This window comes from Lepisosteus oculatus, chromosome 14 (assembly GCF_040954835.1).
Source record: "Lepisosteus oculatus isolate fLepOcu1 chromosome 14, fLepOcu1.hap2, whole genome shotgun sequence".
NCBI lineage: Eukaryota > Metazoa > Chordata > Actinopteri > Semionotiformes > Lepisosteidae > Lepisosteus > Lepisosteus oculatus.
Window position 1 is genome coordinate 3,917,790 of NC_090709.1, and position 24,335 is coordinate 3,942,124.

General features: G+C 50.4%; 1 protein-coding gene across 1 annotated transcript; it reads right to left on the reverse strand.

Annotated features, from left to right (window-relative positions):
• Positions 1-10,738: 10,738 nt before the first annotated feature.
• Positions 10,739-15,129, reverse strand: LOC138243384 (interferon-induced very large GTPase 1-like). Its single transcript, XM_069198950.1, has 2 exons — positions 12,157-15,129; positions 10,739-10,794 (listed from the first exon to the last, which is right to left on the reverse strand). Exons 1-2 carry the CDS (start codon positions 15,086-15,088, stop codon positions 10,739-10,741), a joined length of 2,988 nt encoding a protein of 995 aa, XP_069055051.1. The 5' UTR covers positions 15,089-15,129.
• Positions 15,130-24,335: the final 9,206 nt, after the last annotated feature.

Sequence of the window (24,335 nt, forward strand, 5' to 3'; positions counted from 1 at the left end):
ACGCTCCCTTCAGACTGAAGAGACTCAGTTCCTCCAGCCTGTCAGTGCGGGACGCTCCCTTCAGACTGAAGAGACTCAGTTCCTCCAGCCTGTCAGTGTGGGACACCCCCCTTCAGACTAAAGAGACTCAGTTCCTGTCGGTCCTCAAGCCCTCTACACTCTAGGGGAGACGGGGTCTCCTGCTGCTGCTGCGCCCCAGAGCGCTGGAACCCTCTCCCCGTGGAACTCGGAGAGTCGCCCTCCCTGAGCTCGACGCCTGCGTCTTCAGAAACGCTCTCCGTTGGTTGTTTGCTCCCTTCCAACCCTCTACTACACTTCCAGTCCCTTGAATTTAATTGTACTACATCTGGTTTTTCCAATCCTTTGACATTGCTTTCCTCCTGAGGCTCACTTTGAGAAGCCACTTTCAGAGGTGTTCCAGTATTATTATCCAATTCAACTTGATTGTCATTATACTCACACAGGCACGTAGTTGAGTGAAAAGTGTTTCTCCTGAGTCACTCAGGTGCAGTAAGTAAATAGGACAGCAGATAAGACAATAGACAGTAACACAATAGCAATAACAGTAACATGTAATAACATAATAATATCATAATATAATTATATATTATTATTATATATAATAATTATTATTATAATTATTATTATTGGGATGAGACTGGGCAGTGGCTAACAGTGGCTCCACCCTGGCAGAAACACCCCCTGCTTTACAAGTTTACAATCCAACAGAACTTCAGCCGGAGCTCTTCCAGATCCTCTCTCTGGTTCCCTTCTCCTTGTGTCCCTTCGGAAGAGGGCAACAGAGGGGCTACAACTTCCTTTGCCTCGCCTGCAGACGACGGGAACGTGCCGCCACCACACAGCATGAGTGACAGTACGGGCACGGAGGGCCTGTTTCCCCACCCAGAGGGAGCTTCACATCCCCCCTTCTCTGGCTGCAGACGTGGGGGTGCACGGGGGTCTCCCCCAGAGCTCACAGCCGGTGCCCTCTGGCCGCCCTCTGGTGTCTTTCAGGACACACTGCGGTCCGAACCTTTGAGCGCAGCTTGTCTGAAAGGTGTTCACACCCGGTCTGGCTCCCAGGAAAGACTCTGATCTGGGCTTGAGTGACCTTTTGTAGAAAGATCGATACTTTATTGATCCCGTGAGGGGAAATTGCAGTGCGACAGCAGCTTAACACAGACAACACAGCCACAGTGTGCCGAATGATACAATAATAATAATAATACAATACAATACAATCAGTTCAGTGAGGGGTGCACTAAAAGAGTTTCTCACAGTCCAGGACACACAAAGAACAAACTAGAACAGCACAGCACGCAGACAAATCGTATCACACACATGAATATAAATATAGATGTAAATATAGATATAGATATAAATATAAATGTAAATGTATTTTTGTGTTGACAGCACAAAGACTGTCAAAGAATGTTTTGACTGAGAATTTAGGAGATCGTTCCTTTTGTCTATTTGCGTATTTGCTCCACTGTTATCTTCCTGTTTTTTTTAATTATTTGCTATATTTTATCCTGTGATTCCTCCTATCATTACCTTATATTGGGTCATTAAGCTACGGTGTATCTTACCCATTCAGCCCTGTTTGCTGGGTTGTTAGATGGTCTGATTCCCAGTTTCGTCTCCTTTGTGTTTGATCGCAGCTCGTCTGGAAAGGGTCTTGACACCCTGTATTGTTCACACCACGCCGTGTCGCAGACAGTGGCTGCCGTCACCCACTTCATCTGTCTCTGGAGCTGTCATCGAGAGCACACGGAATTTGACCGGAAGCCAGTGCGGGGACTCCAGGATAGGAGTAACGTGAACACTTGCACTAGACCTGGTCAAATGACTTTATGTCATTGTCCAAAAATCATACATTCTGCACAACAAGCTAGGAAAAATGCCACTGGTGGGATGCGGACCCAGGATCTCCTGTTTACTAAACAGGCACTTTAGCCAACTAAGCTATGGCACCGCTCAGAGACATCTGTGCTCAGTGCGTGCTGAACCTGCTCAAAGAGCAAGTTGCCTCCTTTACATGCAATGGCAGCTCCGACACTAAGTGAAACGAAGAGAAATGGCTTTTATCTGGCACTTTTCATGTCCAATGCGCTTGACATCTCCCAAGGGCAACACAGTTCTTTTGTCAATTTTGGACCTACTGCAGCTTTCATGCAACCTTATCCTTCAGGTTGATTCATATAAGTACTCATAGACCGTAAACCTGTGCTGGTCTACTCATGTTAAGACTGTTTGCTCCAAAGGTCAGCAGCGCTAATATTTCCTGCGAAGACTATGAGTGTCTGGGGTTCGACAGGAAGTGATGCTTCTCTTCTGCCGCGCTTTAATCGAGAGCATGATCAGATACGGGATTTCAGTGTGGTTCGGTCATCTAGCAGTTCATTTTACATGGCAAACGACCCGACTCATCCAGACAGCTCTGAAGGTCAAGGGAGTGAGACGGCAGCCCCTCCCTGCTGACAATCTTTGAAAAATCAGCCAGGAAAAATGATATCAGGTCCTTCCCACATCCTCAGCCCTGACTACCAACTTCCTCCTTCTGACCAACGTTTCAGGGCTCCCAAACGTAAGTCAAACAGATACAGACCGTTCCTTTGTTGCACTATGCGTGACGGCTGTCGCTGCAAATGTCCGGGATAAACACACTTTTGCCTCTTACAGCCCACTTGAGTGCGATATGTTTTGTCATGATGTGTCAGAAACGTCCCATGTTGTTATGTGTCCTACTGTACGTGTGCAATAGAGTGATGTGCAATGTTTTTCTGATTTTTTTGCGACAGTAAAATGTGCAACGATGTTCTTTTTTGCATGCTATTGAAGTGTACAGGAGTGCTTGGTGTCCATACAGACATTCCCTCGATGGGGACAGTAAAAGTCTTCTCTCTTTGCTGGACATTTTTTTTTTCCCATCGGTTGAAAAGTTGACATGTGAAAGAGTGTGGAGTGTTAAAGTAGTTTATTTTATTGCTGTTGCTTTGTGTGAATGTACTGTGATCTGTTGGGGGAATTTAAAGATGATCTCATCTGTGCCAGTGTGGGCATGACTCTGTAAATGGCTGGCTTAGCTTGTAACTCATAACTGCACACCAAGATAACGAGAAGCAGCAGACAAATGTCTCTTGTGATCTCTGTGATGGACTTGTCTCCTATCCAGGGTGTGTGAGTGTGTGTGTGTCCTGTGATGGACTGGTGTCCTGTCCAGGGTGTGTGAGTGTGTGTGTGTCCTGTGATGGACTGGTGTCCTGTCCAGGGTGTGTGTGTGTGTGTCCTGTGATGGACTTTATCCTGTCCAGGGTGTGTGAGTGTGTGTCCTGTGATGGACTGTTGTCCTGTCCAGGGTGTGTGTGAGTGTGTCCTGTGATGGACTGGTGTCCTGTCCAGGGTGTGTGTGTGTGTGTCCTGTGCTGGACTTTATCCTGTCCAGGGTGTGTGAGTGTGTGTCCTGTGATGGACTGTTGTCCTGTCCAGGGTGTGTGTGAGTGTGTCCTGTGATGGACTGGTGTCCTGTCCAGGGTGTGTGAGTGTGTGTCCTGTGATGGACTGGTGTCCTGTCCAGGGTGTGTGAGTGTGTGTCCTGTGATGGACTGATGTCCTGTCCAGGGTGTGTGTCCTTTTCTGGTTTTCTGCGTGGAATGAACCCGCGCCGCGCTCTTCCACGGAGCAGGGCTGTGGGTGTGTCGGGGTTCCACTCCCACTCAGAAAAGTTCGGATCTGCGTCAGTGGTGGGTTTTTTTGTTTTAACGACCGATGCGTGACGCAATCAGGATAAAAAGAGACACGCGCGTGGCTCTCTTGCGGGTTCCCCCATCTCGCGTGAAGAGCACGAAAAAATGTCACTCGGTAAGAATTTGGACCTTCACTCCCACAATCCCCAGCAAACGCGGTAGAGGCAGCAGCTATAAGAGAAGATCAATTCACTTTATGATCACTTATGAGGAATTGGTCTTGTCGCAGAGCCCAGCTGGCTCTCCAGGAGACACACAGACAGGGAGAGAGAGAAGCTGGGGGTCAGAGCGCAGGGTCGGCCATTGTACAGCTCCACCTGGAGCAGCTGGGGTTCAGGGCCTCGCTCAGGGGCCCCAACGGAGTAGGATTCCTCTGCGGGCTGCGGGATTCGACCCGGCAAACTCCTTCCAGCCCCAGGCGCTGATCCTGAGCCACAGAGCCACCACTCCTTTGTATATAAGGAATTAATTCAACACACCAGCAACCCCGGAGCTGCCCCTATAATGAAGGATGCTGGAAAAAGTTTCCTCTTACACAAAAGGCAGCTCATAGTATTCAACAACCCCCCGCCCCCCCGTACACCTATATAGCGCCTCTCGGACTCTCCAGCTCTCTCTGGGTCACGGGGATCCCCTCCACCGCAGCCCGGCCTGGATGACGTTTAGGGTATTGTTTTAAAAAAACAACAGCAACAACAACAACAACATTTTGACTCCCCCGTCTCTTTCTTTTCCAGAAGTAGAGAAGATCAGCGACCGAAAATGGTCGGAGAACACGGGTAGGTGTGTCGGGAACCCCGAGGTCGAGGGGGACGCGCACAAGGCGGCTTAAAAGATCAGACGCTGTTAAACGAAGGGAACTTCTCATCCTGTTATATTAGAAGGACGGAAGTCTGAGAAAATCGAGGATATTCTTGAGCAGGAGCAGCGTTAAGTGAGATCTCATTTATAGACTTGAAACTTAATGCCCCCCCCAAACAGCCACGGGTGGGTATATTATCCTCGGGAATCTCTTCCCTCTGTCCAAATCGCTTCAACTGTGGGAACGGTAGACCTGACGGAAGTCTGATAGGACTTTGGGCGCCCTCTGGCGGAAAAGGGCCGCATTACCAGCCGCCCGGCTGTTCAGCCATGAGGCGTCCTCAAACAACTAGTCAAAAAAAAAGTGTGTCCTCGTTACTGCTGAAGTTACGGCTCAAAGACCCGCTTATTAGATGTCAACTACACCGTGTCCTCATCGATGTTCTAGCGAATTCATTTTTATTTCGGGATTTAAGCGAAAACGGCGCTGGGGTTCTCCTCCCGGGAAACCGCGCACTCCCGGCTCTCTCCTCCCTGTTGCCGGGATGAGCTTTTCCTGCAGCGGCCGAAGCAGCTGTATTTGAACACTCTCCCTCTCTCTCTCAATTCAATTCAAGGTGCTTTATTAGCATGACCGATGGGTACAATCAGTGTTGCCAAAGCAAATAAAAATAATAAAATTAACATGGAACAAAACAAAAAATAGAAGTAAAATAAAATCTACAGACATGTTACAGACATTTACAACAAAGACATATTATAAAATATTGACATATACTGTAGGCGGCTGGAGCATTATTGGGAGACAGACTCACTGTTCCTCAGGCTGTGACAGGAGATCACATACTGGGCTGCCAGATCAACTGAGTTCCCTCCTCCCTCTCCCAGTAGGATTGGGACCCGTTGTGATTCTGGCAGGTGTGGGAACTCTGGGATTAGATTTCTGAATTTCGGGAAGAATGTTTCTCTAATCCCAGAGTATCTGTCACAGTGCAGTAGGAAGTGCACCTCTGTCTCTAATTCTCCCTGCTGGCAGTGGGAGCACAGCCTGTCCTCTCTGGGCAGCCAGGTCCGCCTGTGTCGCCCAGTTTCTATGGCCAGGTTGTGGTCACTGAGCCTGTACTTCGTCAGGGTCTGTTTCTGTTTGTTATTTTTTATTTTGGTCAAATAATCAGGTAGTGTGTATTGTCTGTTTAGGGTTCTGTAGCATTCCAGTTGATGTTGTGTTTGTGTGTGTGTGTCCCAGTGTGTGAGATATTGCTGTTTGATCTGTGCTGTGATGTGGTTGAGTCTGGGTTGTGGTGCTCTAGCAGTGCTGTCCTGAGGCTGGTTAGGGTTGGTGTGGCTCGGTGAGCCTCGGTGTAACGAACAGTTCTTTCCGGACCCTATGCGGACGACACAATCCGACGAAGTGGGGGAACACTGGGGAAACGTCATGCAGGAAAACGGGGCTGAAGACAGGGGGGCGTGTCCAAGGTGCGCTGGTGCACGGGGGAGGTGTGGCCGAGGCGAACAATCCCAGAGATTAATCCATAGAGTATCCAAAACACGAAGGTAAGTCCAAAACCAGGAGATCCATCAGAACTCGGAATTAAAACCACGAAGGCCGGGTCGGAACCGGCGGACGGGGAACAGGAACGGGAACGGAGGTTAAAACCTTAACGGGACCAGGCGCTTCCTGGTCCCGGACTCGCACGATATGGAAATCAGATGCAGAGCCCGGAAGAGTGTCAGCGCCTGGCTTTTAAGGTGGGCAGGGAATGGGAAACAGGTGCAGAGAATGAAGTCTTTAGTGAAAGGGCTGGAGCACCCTTAAGGAGGGGGGACTATAGTCGTGACACTCGGGACCAGCTGGCTCAGGGGGCTCTGTTTTGGGTTTAGCTCTTGGCTCAGCAGGGCTTTGTGGTGGTAGGAATTGTGGTCGCTGTTTTTTAGGTGTAGCCAATACTTTAATATTCTTTTCTGTATGTTAATCAATAGTGGGTACTGGCCTAATTCGGCCCTGCACCCGTTGTTAGGTGTTTTTCTCTGCACACGGAGGATGTTTCTACTGATCTCCACGTGCAGAGTTTCTGTGGGGTGTTTGTCCCATGTGAGTGTAATCCTGGTCTGTGAGGGGACCCCACACTTCACTGCCATATAGGGCAAGGGGTTGGATTACACTTTCAAAAATTTGGAGCCAGATTCTTGTTGATGGGTTGATGTTGAAGAGCCTCCTTCTTATTGCGTAGAAAGCCCTGAGTGCCTTCTCCCTCAGTGCCTTCACTGTCAGGTCAAAACTCCCGGAAGAGCTGATGGTGAGACCGAGATATGTGTAGCTGGATGTGTGCTCCAATGTGTTGTTGTTCAGTGTGAATTTGTACCTGTTTCCCTGAGGTCTGGCTTTCTTCTGAAAAACCATAACTCTGGTCTTGTCCAGATTGACTGTCAGCACCCAGGTCTGACAGTCCTGCTCCAGCAGTGCCAGGTTCTGCTGTTCTGGGTCCAGATGGGCTGTCAGTGCCCAAGGCTGACAGTCCTGCTGCAGCAGTGCCAGGTTCTGCTGTTCTGTGTCCAGATGGGCTGTCAGTGCCCAGGTCTGACAGTGCTGCTCCAGCAGTGCCAGGTTCTGCTGTTCTGGGTCCAGATTGACAGTCAGCGCCCAGGTCTGACAGTACTGCTCCAGCAGTGCCAGGTTCTGCTGCTCTGGGTCCAGATTGACAGCCAGATTGACTGCAGCCCCTGTTCTGTGGGCGACAGCAGGACCAGGTCATCTGCGTGGAGCAGGAACTTGATTTCTGTGTGGTGTAGTGTGAGACCAGGAGGTGCAGACTGCTCCAACATTCCTGCTAATTCGTTGATATAGATATTGAACAGTGTTGGGCCTCTCTCTCCCCTCTCCCCTTACTATCTCCTCTCTCTCCCCCTCATTCTCTCTTCTCTCTCTCTCTCCCCTCTCTCTCCTTACTCTCTCCCCTCTCTCCTTTCTCTAACAGGGACTGGAGGAGAGGCAGCAGCAGAGGGAGACAGAGCTGGGGCAGCAGCAAAGGGAGACAGAGCTGAGGCAGGAGCAGGAGGAGAGACAGAGACAGCAGCAGAGGGAGGCAGAGCTGAGGCAGGAGCTGGAGGAGAGGCAGAGGCAGCAGCAGAGGGAGGCAGAGCTGAGGCAGGAGCTGGAGGAGATACAGAGGCAGCAGCAGAGGGTGGCAGAGCTGAGGCAGGAGCTGGAGGAGATACAGAGGCAGCAGCAGAGGGAGTCAGAGCTGAGGCAGGAGCTGGAGGAGATACAGAGGCAGCAGCAGAGGGAGACAGAGCTGAGGCAGGAGCTGGAGGAGAAGCAGCAGCAGAGGGAGGCAGAGCTGAGGCAGGAGCTGGAGGAGAAGCAGCAGCAGAGGGAGGCAGAGCTGAGGCAGGAGTTGGAGGAGAGGCAGCAGCAGAGGGAGAAAAAACTGAGGCAGGAGCTGGAGGAGAGACAGAGGCAGCAGCAGAGGGAGGCAGAGCTGAGGCAGGAGCTGGAGGAGAGACAGCAGCAGAGGGAGGCAGTGCTGAGGCAGGAGCTGGAGGAGATACAGCAGTGGAGGCAGAAGAAATGGGCCCGGCCGAGGCAGAGGAGAGAGGAAGGCGCGCCGGACTCCGCCCAGCTCGGCCCGAAGCTGAGAATCCAGTACAAGCCTCCGCGCCGTGTTTCCCGCCGTAAGTACGCCTCCCGCTGGCACAGCCCTGCCACGACCAGAGCCTCGTGCCCTCAGTGCCTTCCTTACACTTCTGTATAGTGCCTTGCTGGACCCTCCCCTCAGAGCTCTTCCCAGGTCACGGGGAATCCCACTATCACCACCAGTGTGCAGCCCCCACCTGGAGGATGCTCCAGTCCGCTCCGCCCACAGCTGCTCTCTGGGGGGGAGGAGAGCAGAGGGATGCTCGTCACCCGCTGTGCTGCTCCCGTATTCCAGCCCCGTTTTCCCTGTGTTTTCCAGGATCCGGGACCGAAGGGACCGGGCCGGACTCGGGACACGTCCCGCACGGAGCGCAGCAGCCGGACAGCAGAGAAGCATCGCGCTGCAGCCTGCAGTAGCGTCGACAGCCAGCGACACACCCCACACAGAGACCCTCATCCAGGCAACTTAATCCACACAGAGACCCTCATCCAGGCAATTTAATCCACACAGAGACCTCATCCAGGCAACTAAATCCACACAGAGACCTCATCCACGCAACTTAATCCAGACAGAGACCTCAACCAGGCAATTTAATCGAAACAGAGACCCTCATCCAGGCAATTTAATCGAGACAGAGACCTCAACCAGGCAATTTAATCGAGACAGAGACCTTCATCCAGACATTTTAATCGAGACAGCACCCTGATCAAGACAGCAGTTAAATCCAGACAGCAATCTCATCCGTGTTATTTCATCTCTGCCAGTGTGACTCCTGCTCTTAAAAAAGATGTATTCGGATTCTGAAGATTCTGACTTTGTAATGACAATAATAACTGTGATCATAAGAATATGAAAAGCATAATAAAGACTGAAATGTTGGCTGTGCCCTCTTGAAATCTCTCTCCCGGAGCTTGTCAGGTGCGGAAGGAAGAACGGGCGGTAAGGTTTTGGGAGAGCAGATCCCATTTTCCGGTGGAATCTTCCGAGCCAAAACGTAACCTAGCATCTCTTTAAATAAAAAAATCAACAGACAGACACACTTTAATTCTATAAACAACCTTTACTTCCTTTAAATTCAATACAATCATAAGAAACAAATCAGATCATCAAAACCAAATAAGCGTTTGGCGCCTACAGCCCTGAATTGGAAAAAATGCTTCGAAAACAGATGGATGAACTATAAAAGTTACAACTGAACTGTAATTCACACAACAGCATCAAATAGCAAACTGAAGGCATCAGATAGCATGGAAAATAACTCAGTCATCTATTATAAAGCTAGTCTTAAGGCTAAATAATTTTTATACTAAAGTCTTGCTCTGAGTAAACATGCAGCAGTATATAAAATATCATTGGATTATAGAGCCTTGTAACTAAGATATGCTATTAAAGAATTGTTAAGATCTGTTTTGAAAATGGAGAAATAAACTTCATGCAAAATGCGAGTTAATCTCTGATGTTGCTTAAATACCCAATTTCTATGGAATTGGTCCATTTTTCAGTACAATGTACCATCGATGTCCCCTGGCTGTAGTTTGGTGTCCCACTGTTTCCCTCCTGTCTCTGGTGTCCCTTCTGTCTCTGGAGTGAAGCACTGCCGGGTTTATGAGACCCACGTCATGTGATCCAAGTCCACCAATCGCAACGAGACACCGGGCCATGAGGCTTTAAGACAGGTGTGCTTCAGCACAGGAAGTGACATCGACACTGTGTGTTGTGCACCCACCCAATCTGACTGGAGACAGAATAACTGGAAAACAGACAAAATAATCTAACAACCCAGTGAATATGGCTAAATACCTAAGAAACATTCAGAAATAATCTTAGAGAAAATCTGATGAAGCAGTATAAAAAATGGACGAAAATAAACAAAACACAAGGTCACAATTGTCTTAAAATACCCAAGGTTTAAAACGGCAAAATATGGGATTGAAAGTTTGACCATGGGTTCTCCGACAATCTTACACAATAACTGTTATCTCTAGCATGTCACGTTTCTTATACCAATCTTTCACTTTTTTTGTAATTGCATTACAGAATCAATTTTTGACTTCCTCAGGCTTGTGTTGCACCCATGAATACCAGTGTTCACCAAAAGAGGACCAGCTCCGTGAAGCATTACTCTATTTGTTCTTAAACATGAACTTATGCACTGGCCTGATTTGCTGCGTTTTTCGAGGTCTTGTGGATGGACATGCTTCTTTTCACTGTCCAGAGAGCTCCACAATTTCACCGGTGCATCTATCTCCGCGTGGTCATACGTGTTAAATGTCTTCAGTTCTTCTATTGCGGATTTCTTGTCAATAGTTTTCCAGTATTCTGGTATCTCTCCTTTACCTTGAAAGGTCTTGCTATAACGCTTCTCCAGCTTGTCTTTAAAGGCACAGTTATCTGGGGTGATGTGCCATCTATTGAAGGGTGGACCTGCTTCTCTGTATCTCCTCCACGGAGTTTCTCTTGATTCGTCGTTATTGGGCAGGAAAGTCCCATCACTGCAGACGGAGGTGGTACAGATCTCTATGGAGAAGTTCTGAGTGCCGTGGTGAAACCAGCCATTCACAGCCCTGGGGCGATGAAATTGGACACAGTGATCTGTAGAGTGGTCAGGGATACTGTTGGTACAAACAGCGCAACAGAGAGGGCACTGCTCCCAGCACCCACTGAGCTGCTTCGACAGAATGTAATCGGGGCTTTCCCAGAACTTGTTGATGTCTACTCCACCTTTGGTTTCTTCTGATAAAGTGTGATGCATCGCTATGATGGATTCATATACCTTTTCTTTCAGACACTGCAGGTCAATGTCCTCTTTCTCAATAGTCCTAAAGTAATTCCGTGGAATATCCATGTCACTACCCAGTTCTGAACAAAATTCATCCAGCCACATGGAGACATTGCCCTGCTTATCTTCAACAAGCCCTGTTACTTTACAAACTGTGAATATAATGCGGTCTATCAGATATGTGAGATTATCGGTCAAGATCTCAGTAATTCTCTCCCTCCCACTGTGTTTACAGTATTTTTCAACACAGTCTGTTATATACCTGTCAAAACAATCCTTTGGTGCAACAAAGTATTCTTCATACAAATCAAATCTCTCCTTCTCAGCCAGGTATATCAGTAGGTGATTTTCCAGGTTGGATCTATTACTGTTGAAAGCTGGATGGGTCGACCTCATCTCGCCTGCAATTCTGATGCCAATTTTTTCATACACTGCCTGCTGGACAGCGGTTTTCAGTTTTCCATGAAGGAAATCAACAAGAATGTTGAGGGCTGTGCTTTGTTGGCAGAAACTCTTAAAGATTTGTAGATATTCCTCTCTCTTGCTTTTGAAGTACAGCATTGGGTCGTTTGCCTTCTTGAATGCTTCCTGCTTTACCTTGAACTGTTCTGCTGCAAACACACAAAGATGGGCAGATAACTCGATTCTGTAGTTATCTGTTAATGCAAAGTGTTTTGTATGTTCTTCAAAGTCTTTGATCCCTGATTGTATTAGATTTAGTATTGCATTGATGTAGCCCTCATCGAAGTCCAGTATCGCATCCTGCAGATCATCAATGTATTGTTTAATTGTTTTTGATATACTTGCTGAAAGATGGATTACACTTTCTTCATCTGTTGGAGTAAAAGAGTGTGTAAAAATTCCATATTTGGAGTTTTTATGAATGTGTTTTTTCTCATCAAACTGAAAGGTTTGGGGACGCTCAGTAATTACTTATTGGAATTTAGTCTGGAATTTGCTTTTGTTTTAAATGTTTCACAAAAGATTTTTTCCACTGCTGCATCGATGTTGACGTCTTTCTCTGCAGGGGTCTTTGAGGCAACTCTGGTCATCAGTTCCACCCAGAGTTTCTCAAACTCTTTATCCATTGTCTCATCACACTCGCTAATTAGATTAGAAGCCAGACATCTGCTTTTTGCGAGCAGCTCTGCCAGGTACTGGGATTTCTTTTGATCCAGTCCTGATCTAGACTTACGTTGTGCAATCCATTTTTTACATCTCCTCTGGGTGTCCTCGATGAGCTCCTCTTTCACTGTCTGTAATCTGAAATCAATGTTATTTTTCCACTGATTCAATATATGTGGATATTTCTCCTTTTTAAAGTACCCTTCAGTTTCTTCTGAAATGGCTTTTGCCTGCTGCTCAAACGACTTTTTAATGCTTGAGCTGTCTACTGCTTGCACTTGATCACTCATGATTTGGTGCCGCAGTGTCCTTTGCAGGTCAAGACCACATTTTCTCAGCTGCCATGTCCAATTTCCACAATTTACTTCTAACCTCTTATAAACCATGACTTCCAAACTGTTTCGAAAGCTGAAAACAAAGTTTTCCCCTAGCAGTGCATTCCACATGGCCACTATCCGCAATTTCATTTCTGAGATAGAAGTAAATCTACAGTCCGACTTCCATTCTCTTATTCCGAGTATTGTGCTCTTCAGTTCTTGGACGTTTTCGCTGTAGCTTGGGTTGGGAGGTGCTGTTGATGGGTTTCCTTCAAAAAGATTTTTGAAAAAGTAAACGTGCTTTCTTACGTCAAATTGAATGATGTCATTAAAACTTGTAGCATCAAACCCTTCTTCACTGGCTGCAATGCGAGCCATTTCATCCAGTGTCTCCTGTAGGCGCATCCTTCCTGTCATATTGTCTTCACTGGCAAATGGTTCTGCAACATTTTGATGCACAAAAAGGCAGCTTGGAGTGATACTGACTCTCTTCATCCTCATAAAAGCCTGGACACAAATCTGAAGAATATCTTGCATATCCAGTAAGCTCTCTTCCATGATGTTAATTAGGGTTGCATCAGCTATTCCAACGATAAATGTAGCGAGTTCATTGTCATGGGCCAGTGCAGTTGCATTATTAATCTCCAGTGATCGAAGGCCTTCTGTGTCCACTATTAGGACAAAGTCATACTGCAACTCATCTCTGATCTTTTGATCCACTGTCACTAACTGCATGAATGCTCCTCTTGTGCATCTTCCTGCACTCACTGGAAAGTGAAGACCAAACATAGTGTTCAGTAATGTGGACTTGCCAGAGCTTTGAACACCAAGAATGGACAGAACAAATATCTGTTTGTCACCAACTTTATGGATCAGTTTGTCCAGCACTGCTTCGATCCATCCAAGAGGGACGTAGGAAGCATCCCCATCCATCAGTTCAAGAGGATATCCTTCGATCAACATTTCAGCCCCTATCCCTGGAAGAGCAGTAAGATACTGTTTTTCATCTGCCATATCTGGTGACATTTTCAAAGCTTCATAGATCTGACTGACTTCTCGCAACAAATGCTGAAGGCCAAAGTTTGAAGCATCGAGTTCCCGAGATATATTCTCCGCTGTCTTTTGCAATTGACTTTCATCGCCTCCGTTTGAGGTGCGCTGCGATTTCATGTCCACCCATGTTGAGTGGTAGAGCGCTTGAAGTTTAGTGAGTGAATCTGTGGTAAGATCATCCAGGAGTGTTCCTAACCACTGCAGCATGTACAGTTTAGTGTCCGGAGAAAGTGAAGAGGAGCCGAGACACTCCAGGAAGGATCTCATGAGGTTGTTGAGAGGGAAAGCTTTGCCCAGCTGTTCTTTGCGTAAGTCTTCTTTCTTAGCTTGGATTTTACTCTTTTGCTGCTCAATACTGGTAAAGGCACTAGACTGTAGTCGATAAGACTCTTTATCTTTCCTGCACCATTCATACCAGAGATCACCTTGTAATGGTAGAAATGTCCTTTTCACATTGGCCAGGTCTTCTTTCTTTATTAGATCCATAAGTCTCTGGGCAATTTCATGACCTTCTCTGCATTTCTCATTGACTTCATCTGTTACAATGCTATGTCGTCTGGCTACTTCTATGCAGGCTTTTAAAGAGCACTTTTTATCCTTAGTACCTAGAAAATGTTTGATGTGAGAAATGATTTCATCTGTTAACTGGGCTTCATTCTTATTGTGAACTGCAAGTTTCACCTTAGTTGGATTAGGTCTGTGAGCAACCTTTTCTTTTTCTGCAAAGAGACAGATGACCGGTGTGGAGCTCTTGAGGAGAGAAGAGAGGGTCTCTTTTCTGGTGTCATTCAAAGAGGATTCCGAAAGCAGAACCACGATAACAGCACTGACTTCCTGCAGAAACGCGATCTGCTCCTTGTGGTTGCTGGCGTCGCCGTGCAGATTAGTGAACGCCACGCAGCTGTTAAGAACGTCATCTTCCATTCCACCTGGCCAGTACCACGCAATCTCCACCAGCCCATCCGTGAGAAGGCATTCCCTCGTACTGCCTTTGCAGTGCCAGTGGAAGAAAACATTGTGCTTCTGTCTGTTGATTACGCTGTTCAGGATTTTCGATTTAGATGTCGGGCATATTCCAAACCTAATGAAAGACACTATCGGTACAGATGCCTGGAACAAAAGTCCGCTTTTGACACTGTCTTTATTGGCACCTTTACTTTTCCAGCTCTTCTTAACCTGCTGAAATGCCCACATGGGAAATTCGGTCGTATCGTTTCGTGGGTCAGGTACTAGCAGAGGCAGGGCATATTGGCACTTGGTCAGTTTCATACACATCCACTGCCTCAGGAAATCGCTAGCACAAAGGAACACAGCCATCTGAATATCCATGGGATGGATCTGCAATTCTTCCTCTGTGTCATCATCACACACATTTGTATCACCCAGGAAATCATCGACATCACAGCTGACATCTGCACTCTTGTGATGTGGGTGCCCTTTTTCCTTGACGCACAGCACACTCCTGGCTCGGTAGTCCAGCATCATGAGCTTGTACAGGTAATAAAAAGACAGCTCCTCTTCTGCGGTTGGCTGAGTGTTACTCAATGATAACTTGTTTACAGTTAGTACATCTGGCTTTGTCAGTTTTACAGAATAGAACTTCTGGAGTCCGAGTCTTTCCAGTAGTTTCATAAAAATATGTGCTTTCTCCCCTGCTCCTGACGGCTGGGTTCCAATGCTCTCCTCTTTGTTTCTCGTGTCCAAGACGCTCGGCTTGTCCTCTTGTTCCCCCACCTGCAGCTGCCGCTTGCCTTCTTGTGAGGATTCGGAGAAGCGGATCTCTGTACACAGGAATACTTTGTCCAGCTGTTGTATCTCATTTTTCTCCGTCGCCAAGACGATGGAGTGTAGCTCTTTTTCAATTCTCTCCCAGTCTTGACGTGGACTGTCACAGTCCAGTATTGCAGAAAGGTCACTGGGAGGGGTCTCTCTGAAGTGTGCTTTAAAGAACTCCAGTCGTCTCCCCTTCTCTTCATAAGAAACTTTTCCTCCGTCAGAGGATATTGAAAGGGCTAAATGCCACAAGAAAGCCAGGGCTCTATCTGCACTCTTAGCACTCAGCTGGATGTACTGGGTATGTTTACTGAGCAGTGTTTCCTCAATGAAGTCAATTTCCGCCCACCCAAGAAGGTGAGAAAATATACCATCTTTTGCACTATATCCCAAAATGTTGACGATGGAAAGGATTAGCATCTCTTCCCTGTATTGATTGGTCTCCCTTTGTGTTCTCAGCAATGAGTTCAATGAGAGCAAGACTGTAAGTGTTGCTTTGATTTTTGCTTCCTGAACACTTTCCAGGTCACAGTGTGAAAATCTTTCACCTCTGGTCTCTTCTTTAGCTGTCTTGAGAATTTCTATGAAATGTGACAAATCAGCAACAACAACATCTTTGTGGATCTTCTTAGCGGACTGATGAGCCCATTTCAGTATTTGGGCCTTACTTGGGAAGCTTTTCACCTGAAACGAATAAGGCTCAATTAAATCACACATCAGTGCCCTGAGAGTTGTGGTTTCTGCAGGAGCAAGATGCTCGTTTTCTTGAGTCACTTGAAGTAAAAAATCTTGAAAGACTTTGTCAGAAAGACATGATTCTACCCAAATAGCATGGCTTCCCGTTTTTTCATACAACTTAATCTTGAATTCGAGTAATTCTTTCAGGCGCGCTTCACTGTCTGACGTCTGCCTGCCCCTCATGGAACTGAGAAGATTTTTAACGTCTGTGACTGCAGAGAGCACATTCTCACCCCATAGTGTCTCGGGGCTCAAGTTTGTGATCGACATGTACGCTTCCCTGAGAATGTTGCTCAGCATTGTGACGTCTTTAAAATCCTTTCTGTGAGCGGAGAGGATGATTTCCCAAACAGGCATGAGAGTTACTCCTCTGTCGATGACACACCAGGTTCTGTTACTGGATACAAGAGCAGATCTCCACTGTAGGTAGTTATCTGTTTCAGCTGGACCCCCAGTTTTACTCACAGAGAGCTGGATTTTGTTCAGAAGAGCTTCACTGTGCCCAGACAAGTGGACGGATGAGTGGAAAGACGAGTGGACGGACGAGGGGACGAGGGGACAAGTGGACGGACAAGTGGACTAGGGGACAGATGAGTGGATGGACAAGTGGACGGATGAGTGGACAGACGAGTGGAATGATGAGGGGACAGACGAGGGGACAGATAAGTGTACAGTCGAGGGGACAGACGAGGGGACGGAAGAGGGGACGGACGAGAGGATAGACAAGTTGACGAGGGGACAGACAAGTGGATGGATGAGGGGACAGATGAGGGGACAAGTGGACAGGTGAGGGGACAGACGAGGGGACAGGCGAGAGGATAGGCGAGGGGACAGGCGAGGGGATAGGCGAGGGGAAGAGGGGACGAGGGGTCTGTCCCCTTGTCCACTTGTCTGTCCCCTCGTCCGTCCACTCATCCGTCCACTCGTCCCCTCATCCGTCAACTTGTCTGTCCTCTCTTCTTTCCCCTCATCTGTCCCCTAGTCCGTCCATTTGTCCCCTCGTCCAGTTGTCTGTCCCCTCGTCCGTCCAATTGTCCCCTCGTCCATTTGTCTGTCCCCTCGTCTGTCCACTTTTCCACTCATCCCCTTGTCTGTGCTGGACTGAAGCTGAGGGACCCCAGGCTGGACTGCACTGGAGCTGAGTGACACCAGACTGGACTGGACTGGAGCTGAGGGGCCCCAGACTGGACTGGACCGAAGCTGAGGGACCCCAGACTGTGCTTGGCCGAAGCTGAGGGACCCCAGTCTGGACCGAAGCTGAGGGACCCCAGTCTGTGCTGGACCAAAGCTGAGGGACCCAGACTGTGCTGGACCGAAGCTGAGGGACCCCAGACTGTGCTGGACCGAAGCTTAGAGACCCCAGACTGTGCTGGGCCAAAGCTGAGGGACCCCAGTCTGGACCGAAGCTGAGGGACCCCAGTCTGTGCTGGACCGAAGCTGAGGGACCCCAGACTGTGCTGGACCGAAGCTGAGGGACCCCAGTCTGGACTGCACTGGAGCTGAGGGACACCAGACTGGACTGGAGGTGAGGGGGCCCAGACTGGGCTGGACTGGAGCTGAGGGGCCCCAGACTGGACTGGACTGGAGCTGAGGGACACCAGACTGGACTGGACTGAAGCTGAGGGGCCCCAGACTGGTCTGGACTGAAGCTGAGGGACCCCAGACTGGACTGTGGAAAACTTTCACATTATCTCCACCTGAGTCCTCAGATCGTCTGCATGACCTTGTATTATTAAGTATTATTTTAAGGTCCTGTGATGATCGTAAGATGGCGGGGGGAGGGGGGGTCACTAAATAAACCCTTGACATTAATCTGTATTGTAATTTTTGTTCTTTTGTTAAGCATCAATAAAAAATTTAAAAAAAAATCTGTTTAGCTTTTGGTTCCCCCCTCCACTGAAACGAACGGAGTCTGTCCTTCTCTTTCATCCCGGAGAGTTTGTGGTTGACGGATTGAGGCCGAGAGCCCTAGTCGTCGGCGAGCCACCAGTTGACGGGGATATAGCAGGGGGAGCATCGTGTCCAATACTCCTTGAAACGAGACAGATTTCAAGCCACCTCCGTCTGAAGAGAAGGAAGTCGACCACGAAGTCCAGGGTGTCCTAGGAAGCTCTTTAGCCATCGTTTGCCCAGCAGCCATCTCACCCTGCAGCTCCCAGCTGGCTGCCCCCTCCCCACTGGAGCCCAGTAGGTGGGAGCCCAGCCAGTACCTGGAGGGGAGACTCCTGAGAAAAACTAAGGTTGCTGCTGGGAGAGGTGTTAGTGGGGCCAGCAGGGGGCGCTCTCACCCTGCGGTCTGTGTGGGTCCTGATGCCCCAGTATAGTGACGGGGGACACAGGTGCCGTCCTTTGGATGAGACGTCAAACCGAGGTCCTGACTCTCTGTGCTCATTAACAATCCCGGGGTGTCTCAGGAGAAGAGTAGGGGTGTTACCCCAGTATCCTGGCCTGATTCCCCCCCTGGTCTTGACCCATCATGGCCTCCTAATCACCCCCCTCTCTGAACTAGCTCCATCCCTCTGCTCTCCTCCCCACTGAAAGCTGCTGTGTGCTGAGCGGACTGGAGCATCATCCAGGTGGGGCTGCACACTGGGGGGACTGGAGGGGATCCCCCTGACCTGGGAAGAGCTCTGAGGGGAGGGTCCAGACTTATTAATTATTATTATTATTCGTGCTGCACTGGGCTTCAGTCCTGGCAGTGAGAGGGGGACTCTGTGATCAGTACAGATACTTATGACTGTATAATAATACACGATAGGAATGGAAAACAGGGTAGCGCTGTAATCTCTTCGAAACGTTTTGAACTGCCAGAAGAAGTTTTCACAACCCGGACTCGTGAAAGTACAGGTCTTCTTCCATTGTCCGGAACAAGGTTTACCGTGTCCTGGTGATTTCTCCCGTTTCGAACGGAGTTTAATGTCGCGTATCTACTTTATTAGAGAGAGGCACGGAACATCCTGTGATGGACAGGTGTCCTGTCCAGGTTGTGTGAGTGTGTGTGTGTCCTGTGATGGACTGCTGTCCTGTCCAGGGTGTATGAGTCTGTGTGTGTCCTGTGATGGACTGGTGTCCTGTCCAGGGTGTGTGTGTGTCCTGTGATGGACTGGTGGATCACAATATTGATTCTCCTCCTTGATTCCCTCCTTCATCGCCAGAGTGAAAGCGGGACACGGGAGTAAAAGCTCAGCACTGCGGGTGGTGGTCCTCTCGGCCCCACAGGGGGGGTGGGGGGTTATGTTCACGTCCCACTGGGAATCGCACCGACGCGGTGGGGTTTGTGAACGTCCCAGACACCAAGAAAACGAGAGAGAGAGAAAAAAGGTCGTTTTCGGGGTTCAAGAAGCAACCCCGACATTCAGGATAGTTTCCCCGCTGAGCTTACTCTGCCGAAAACACGCAGGTTTTATTTTTTTCCGTGTCTCCCCCCCCCCCCACAGGCCGTGAAGTTGTGTTTTTTTGCGCGGCGGTCGGTGAGGGGCGAAAATTTAATTATTTTTTTTTTTCCCACAGTCTGAAACAGAAACGGCCGGGTGGTGTTGTAGAGAGGTTGACGTGCCTGGTTTTCCACGTCTGCGAAGCCCGTTTTTTTGGGGGGGGGTTGTGAGGTCCCACGCAGCGCTCGGAAAAGAAAATGGCGTTCCCCGCAGGACGGGGGAACCCGTGGTTTTTGGACGTGGCGTGGCCCGAAATTTCTGCCCTTGGCCGCTAGAGGGGGGTGGATGTTGGTCATTCTTTGATTTTGGGGTCTGGGGGGGGTGCTAATTTCACTGAACCAAACCCCACGGAAACCCGTGTTGGACGTGGGGGTGCTGAATTTTGTCTTGAAATTCAAGTGCAGCTTTTGTAACCCTTGGGCCGGAAACAGCTGGACCTGTTTCCCCTGCCTGTCCGAGGTGGCGACTACCGGGGTCGTACAGGGACACCCGGCTGGCCGCTGAGAGTTGGAAAAATAAAATGTCCACCCCCAAAAAAAACAACCGCGAAAAATGTCGGCCATTTTTGCTTCGCGGCCGAGCCGTGAGCGCATCGGGGGCGACGTCACGGGGGCGTCACAATGAGCCGCCTGACGTCACAGAGCGGCGGATTCCAGCGGGGGGGGGGCGCCGGAGCCCCGTGAGCTCAGAGGAGTGAAGAGCGAGGAGGAGGAAAGGACTATATAGCGCTTTCTAAACACGTGTTTCTTCCAAAAAAGATTCGCGGGTTACTTCGACTTACCGGGTTACCGTGAAATCGGTAAGTCGCTCTAAAGCGCCGCTGGCGAGAAATAACAAAATAAGTTGAGAAATAAGTTGTTTTTTTTCCCGTTACTCCACTCTTATGGGTGTGATCGTCCGGTAAAAAGATATTGAGAGGAGGTGCACCTCTACACAGAGGGTGGCGGGGGTGGGGAACAAGCTGCCCAGCCCTGTAGTTGAAGCCGATACCCTGGCTTCTCTCCAGACACAGCTGGGTGAGCTCCTCCAGTCAGGACAGGAGGCTCTACTGTACAAAGAGAGTGGCGGGGGTGTGGAACAAAGCCGATACCCTGGCTTCTCTCCAGACACAGCTGGGTGAGCTCCTCCAGTCAGGACAGGAGGCTCTACTATACACAGAGAGTGGCGGGGATGTGGAACAAAGCCGATACCCTGGCTTCTCTCCAGACACAGCTGGGTGAGCTCCTCCAGTCAGGACAGGAGGCTCTACTGTACAAAAAGAGTGGCGGGGGTGTGGAACAAAGCCGATACCCTGGCTTCTCTCCAGACACAGCTGGGTGAGCTCCTCCAGTCAGGACAGGAGGCTCTACTATACACAGAGAGTGGCGGGGATGTGGAACAAAGCCGATACCCTGGCTTCTCTCCAGACACAGCTGGGTGAGCTCCTCCAGTCAGGACAGGAGGCTCTTCTGTACACAGAGGGGGGCGGGGGTGGGGAACAAGCCGCCCAGCTGTGTGGCTCCGCCCCCTCCCCTCCCCACTGTGACTCTGCTTGTCTCGGCAGGACGATGCACCGACAGATATTGCCGCATGGCCGTGCGCGGTCGCAGCAGGACCCGGGCCTGGCGAGTCGTCGTAAGTCCACCCCTCCCGCCCGCCGTCCAGCGTCCAGCATCCAGCCCTCCTCCGACTGACCTCTCCGCCCCCAGTAGCGCTCGCTGTATTATAATAACAATAATAATAATAAACTTCACTGATAGAGCACCTTTCATACACATAGCAGCGCAAAGCGCTTGACAGACCAGGTCTCACGGTAACACCTCTAGACGAGGAGAGACACTTCCAGTGGTGATCTTGACTGAGGACACGCCCTCGGCTCAAGAGACAGGGTCACGTGTCCAGTATGGCCTTCTGGGAGCACAGATTGCCTCTGGATGACCCAGACTCTTCCTGGACACACTGTACACACTCACCTGTCCAGACTCTCACTGGACACACTGTAGAGACTCACCTGTCCAGACTCTTACTGGACACACTGTACACACTCACCTGTCCAGACTCTTACTGGACACACTGTACACACTCACCTTTCCAGACTCTTACTGGACACACTGTACACACTCACCTGTCCAGACTCTTACTGGACACACTGTACACACTCACCTTTCCAGACTCTTACTGGACACACTGGTCAGACTCACCTGTCCAGACTCTCACTGGACACACTGTACACACTCACCTGTCCACACTCTCACTGGACACACTGTAGAGACTCACCTGTCCACACTCTCACTGGACACACTGTAGAGACTGCCCAAGGCCCCTAGTCTCGACACGACTGGGCTGGGCTATTTGGTCAGAGCTGTCTCGGAGATGGGCTGTTTGGCGTCTTCACAGGTCACACCGGTTAGGCCGAACCCGGACTGGCAGCGGGAGAGGTCCCGGCCCAAGTCCCGGTGCTTTTCCGTAAGTCTGACCCGGTCGCCTTCCGCGAGACTGGACCGGCCGCCCTGTGGTGCCCCACATCTACCCTACAGCTCCCCCACTGACCCCTAAACTCCCGATACCCTACAGCTCCCCCCACTGACCCCTAAACTCCCGATACCCTACAGCTCCCCACACTGACCCCTAAACTCCCGATACCCTACAGCTCCCCTCACTGACCCCTAAACTCCCGATACCCTACAGCTCCCCACTCTGACTCCTAAACTCCCAATACCCTACAGCTCCCCACACTGACCCCTAAACTCCCGATACCCTACAGCTCCCCACTCTGACCCCTAAACTCCCGATACCCTACAGCTCCACACTCTGACCCCTAAACTCCCGATACCCTACAGCTCCCCCCACTGACCCCTAAACTCCCGATACCCTACAGCTCCCCACACTGACCCCTAAACTCCCGATACCCTACAGCTCCCCACTCTGACCCCCACAGTCCTGATGGCCGAGAGGTCTCTGCTTGCTGTAGTGATTGAGTGAGCTCTGTGGACCTAACCTCTGTCTTGTGTCCTCGTTTCCAGCGTCTCCTAGTGGTCCGTCATTTCACCAGAGCTGAAGGTGAGATCTGGGGAGGAGACAGAGCACCCCCTAACACCCCTGAGCTAGGTTACAGGGTAAGACAGCTTCTTACTGTTGGACACACCTGTCCACACTCTTTCTGGACACACTGGACACACTCGCCTGTCCGGACTCTTACTGGACACACTGGACACACTCGCCTGTCTGGACTCTTACTGGACACACTGTACACACCCACCTGTCCAGACTCTTACTGGACACACTGTACACAACCACCTGTCCAGACTCTCACTGGGCACACTGTCCACACTCACCTGTCTGGGCTCTTATTGGACACACTGTACACACCCACCTGTCCAGACTCTCACTGGACACACTGTCCACACTCACCTGTCTGGGCTCTTATTGGACACACTGTCCACACTCACCTGTCCAGACTCTTACTGGACACACTGTACACACTCACCTGTCCAGGCGTAGTCTCTGCTCCTCATCCCCCCTGCTTTGTGTCTCCCTCTCTCCCCGCTGGACAGAATCCTGTGGTGTCTTCTTGTCTCCCCGAGCTCGTCCAGAAGCTGGAGAGCGCGGCCGAGCTGCAGCTGGAGCTCCCGGGGTCGCCCGGCTCGTCCCGCTCGGGCTCGCCCAGCTCGTTCCGTTCGGTGTCCCCCCGCTCCTCGCCTGAGAGCCCCCTCCGCTCCCCGGCCCCGGCCCCCCCCTCCGGCCCCCTCAGGCCCCTGACCGCCCCGCCCCGCTGCCCCCCCTTCCTCCCCGCCATGCCCCTCGAGCCCCCCCTGCTGCCCGGGGCGGTGCCCCTGCCCCTGCCCCCGCCCGTCCTGCCCCCCATCGCCCGCCCGGCCCCGCCAGGCCCCGCCTGGGGCTCCCCAGTGCGGAGGGCAAGGAGAGAGGCTGAGATGTCTGACGAGGCAAGTGGGGCAGAGTCTGTCCGTCTGTCTGTCCATCTGTCCTTCTGTCCGTCTATCCTTCAGTCCATCTGTCCCTCTGTCCATCTGTCCCTCTGTCCTTCTGTTCTTTTCTCTGTCCATCTGTCCATCTGTCTTTCTGTCCTTTTCTCTGCCTTTCTGTCCATCACTCCATCTGTCCTTTTCTCTGTCTCTTTGTCCATCTGTACTTCTCTCTTTCTGTCTTTCTGTCCTTCTTTCTGAGTCTTTCCATGTCTCCCTGCTCTCTGTCTGTCCTGCGTTGTCCCAGCTGGGACTGTCTCCCTGTGTCTCTCCGTGTGTCTCCCTGCTCTCTGTCTGTCCTGCGTTGTCCCAGCTGGGTCTCTCTCCCTGTGTCTCTCCGTGTGTCTCCCTGCCTGTCTCTCTGTCTGTCCTGCGTTGTCTCTGCCTTCAGCTCTGTTCGCCGATGTCCCGCCAGCCCGTCACTCTCTCAGCCTGTCTCTTGACTTGCAGGAGGAAGAGGAGGTGGAGACAGCTCTTCCGGCAGGAGAGAGGAAGGAGGTCAGTGCTGGTCCCACCCTGCCCCCTGTCCTGTCTGTGGTGGAGTTTTGCCGTCTTGTCTGTCCCTGGGTCTCAGTGTCTCTCTCTCTTTCAGCCCTGTCTGTCAGTGTCTCTCTCCTCCTCCTCTCTGTCCTCAGTGTGTCTCTCTCCTCCTCTCTGTCCTGTGGTGTCCAGGCAGTGTGTCTCTCTCCTCCTCCTCCTCTCTGTCATGTGGTGTCCAGTGGGTCAGTATTAGTGGGCTACACCCAGGCTCACTCACTGCGAGTGTGATCTCAGCAGAGTCTCTGTGCTCTTGGGACACTTGACTCACCTGTCTCTCTCTTTCTCTCCCTGTGCTGTCCCTCTCCTGCCCCCTCTCTCCCTCCACGGACTCCAGCTGGAGGAGGTCCAATCACCACCTCCTGTGAGACAGAAGAAAAAGAAGGTGGGTAATGCTCTGATCCTCTCTTTACTCCTGTCCAGTGTCCAGTCAGT

Excerpts from the sequence above, each read along its gene's own strand:
- LOC138243384 (XM_069198950.1), bottom strand. The coding sequence starts at position 15,088 with ATGAAACTACTGGAAAGACTCGGACTCCAGAAGTTCTATTCTGTAAAA. Across the intron at positions 10,795-12,156 it reads TAAAAAATGGATTGCACAAC|TATCCCTGACCACTCTACAG; the intron begins GTAAGTCTAGAT and ends TTGTACCAACAG.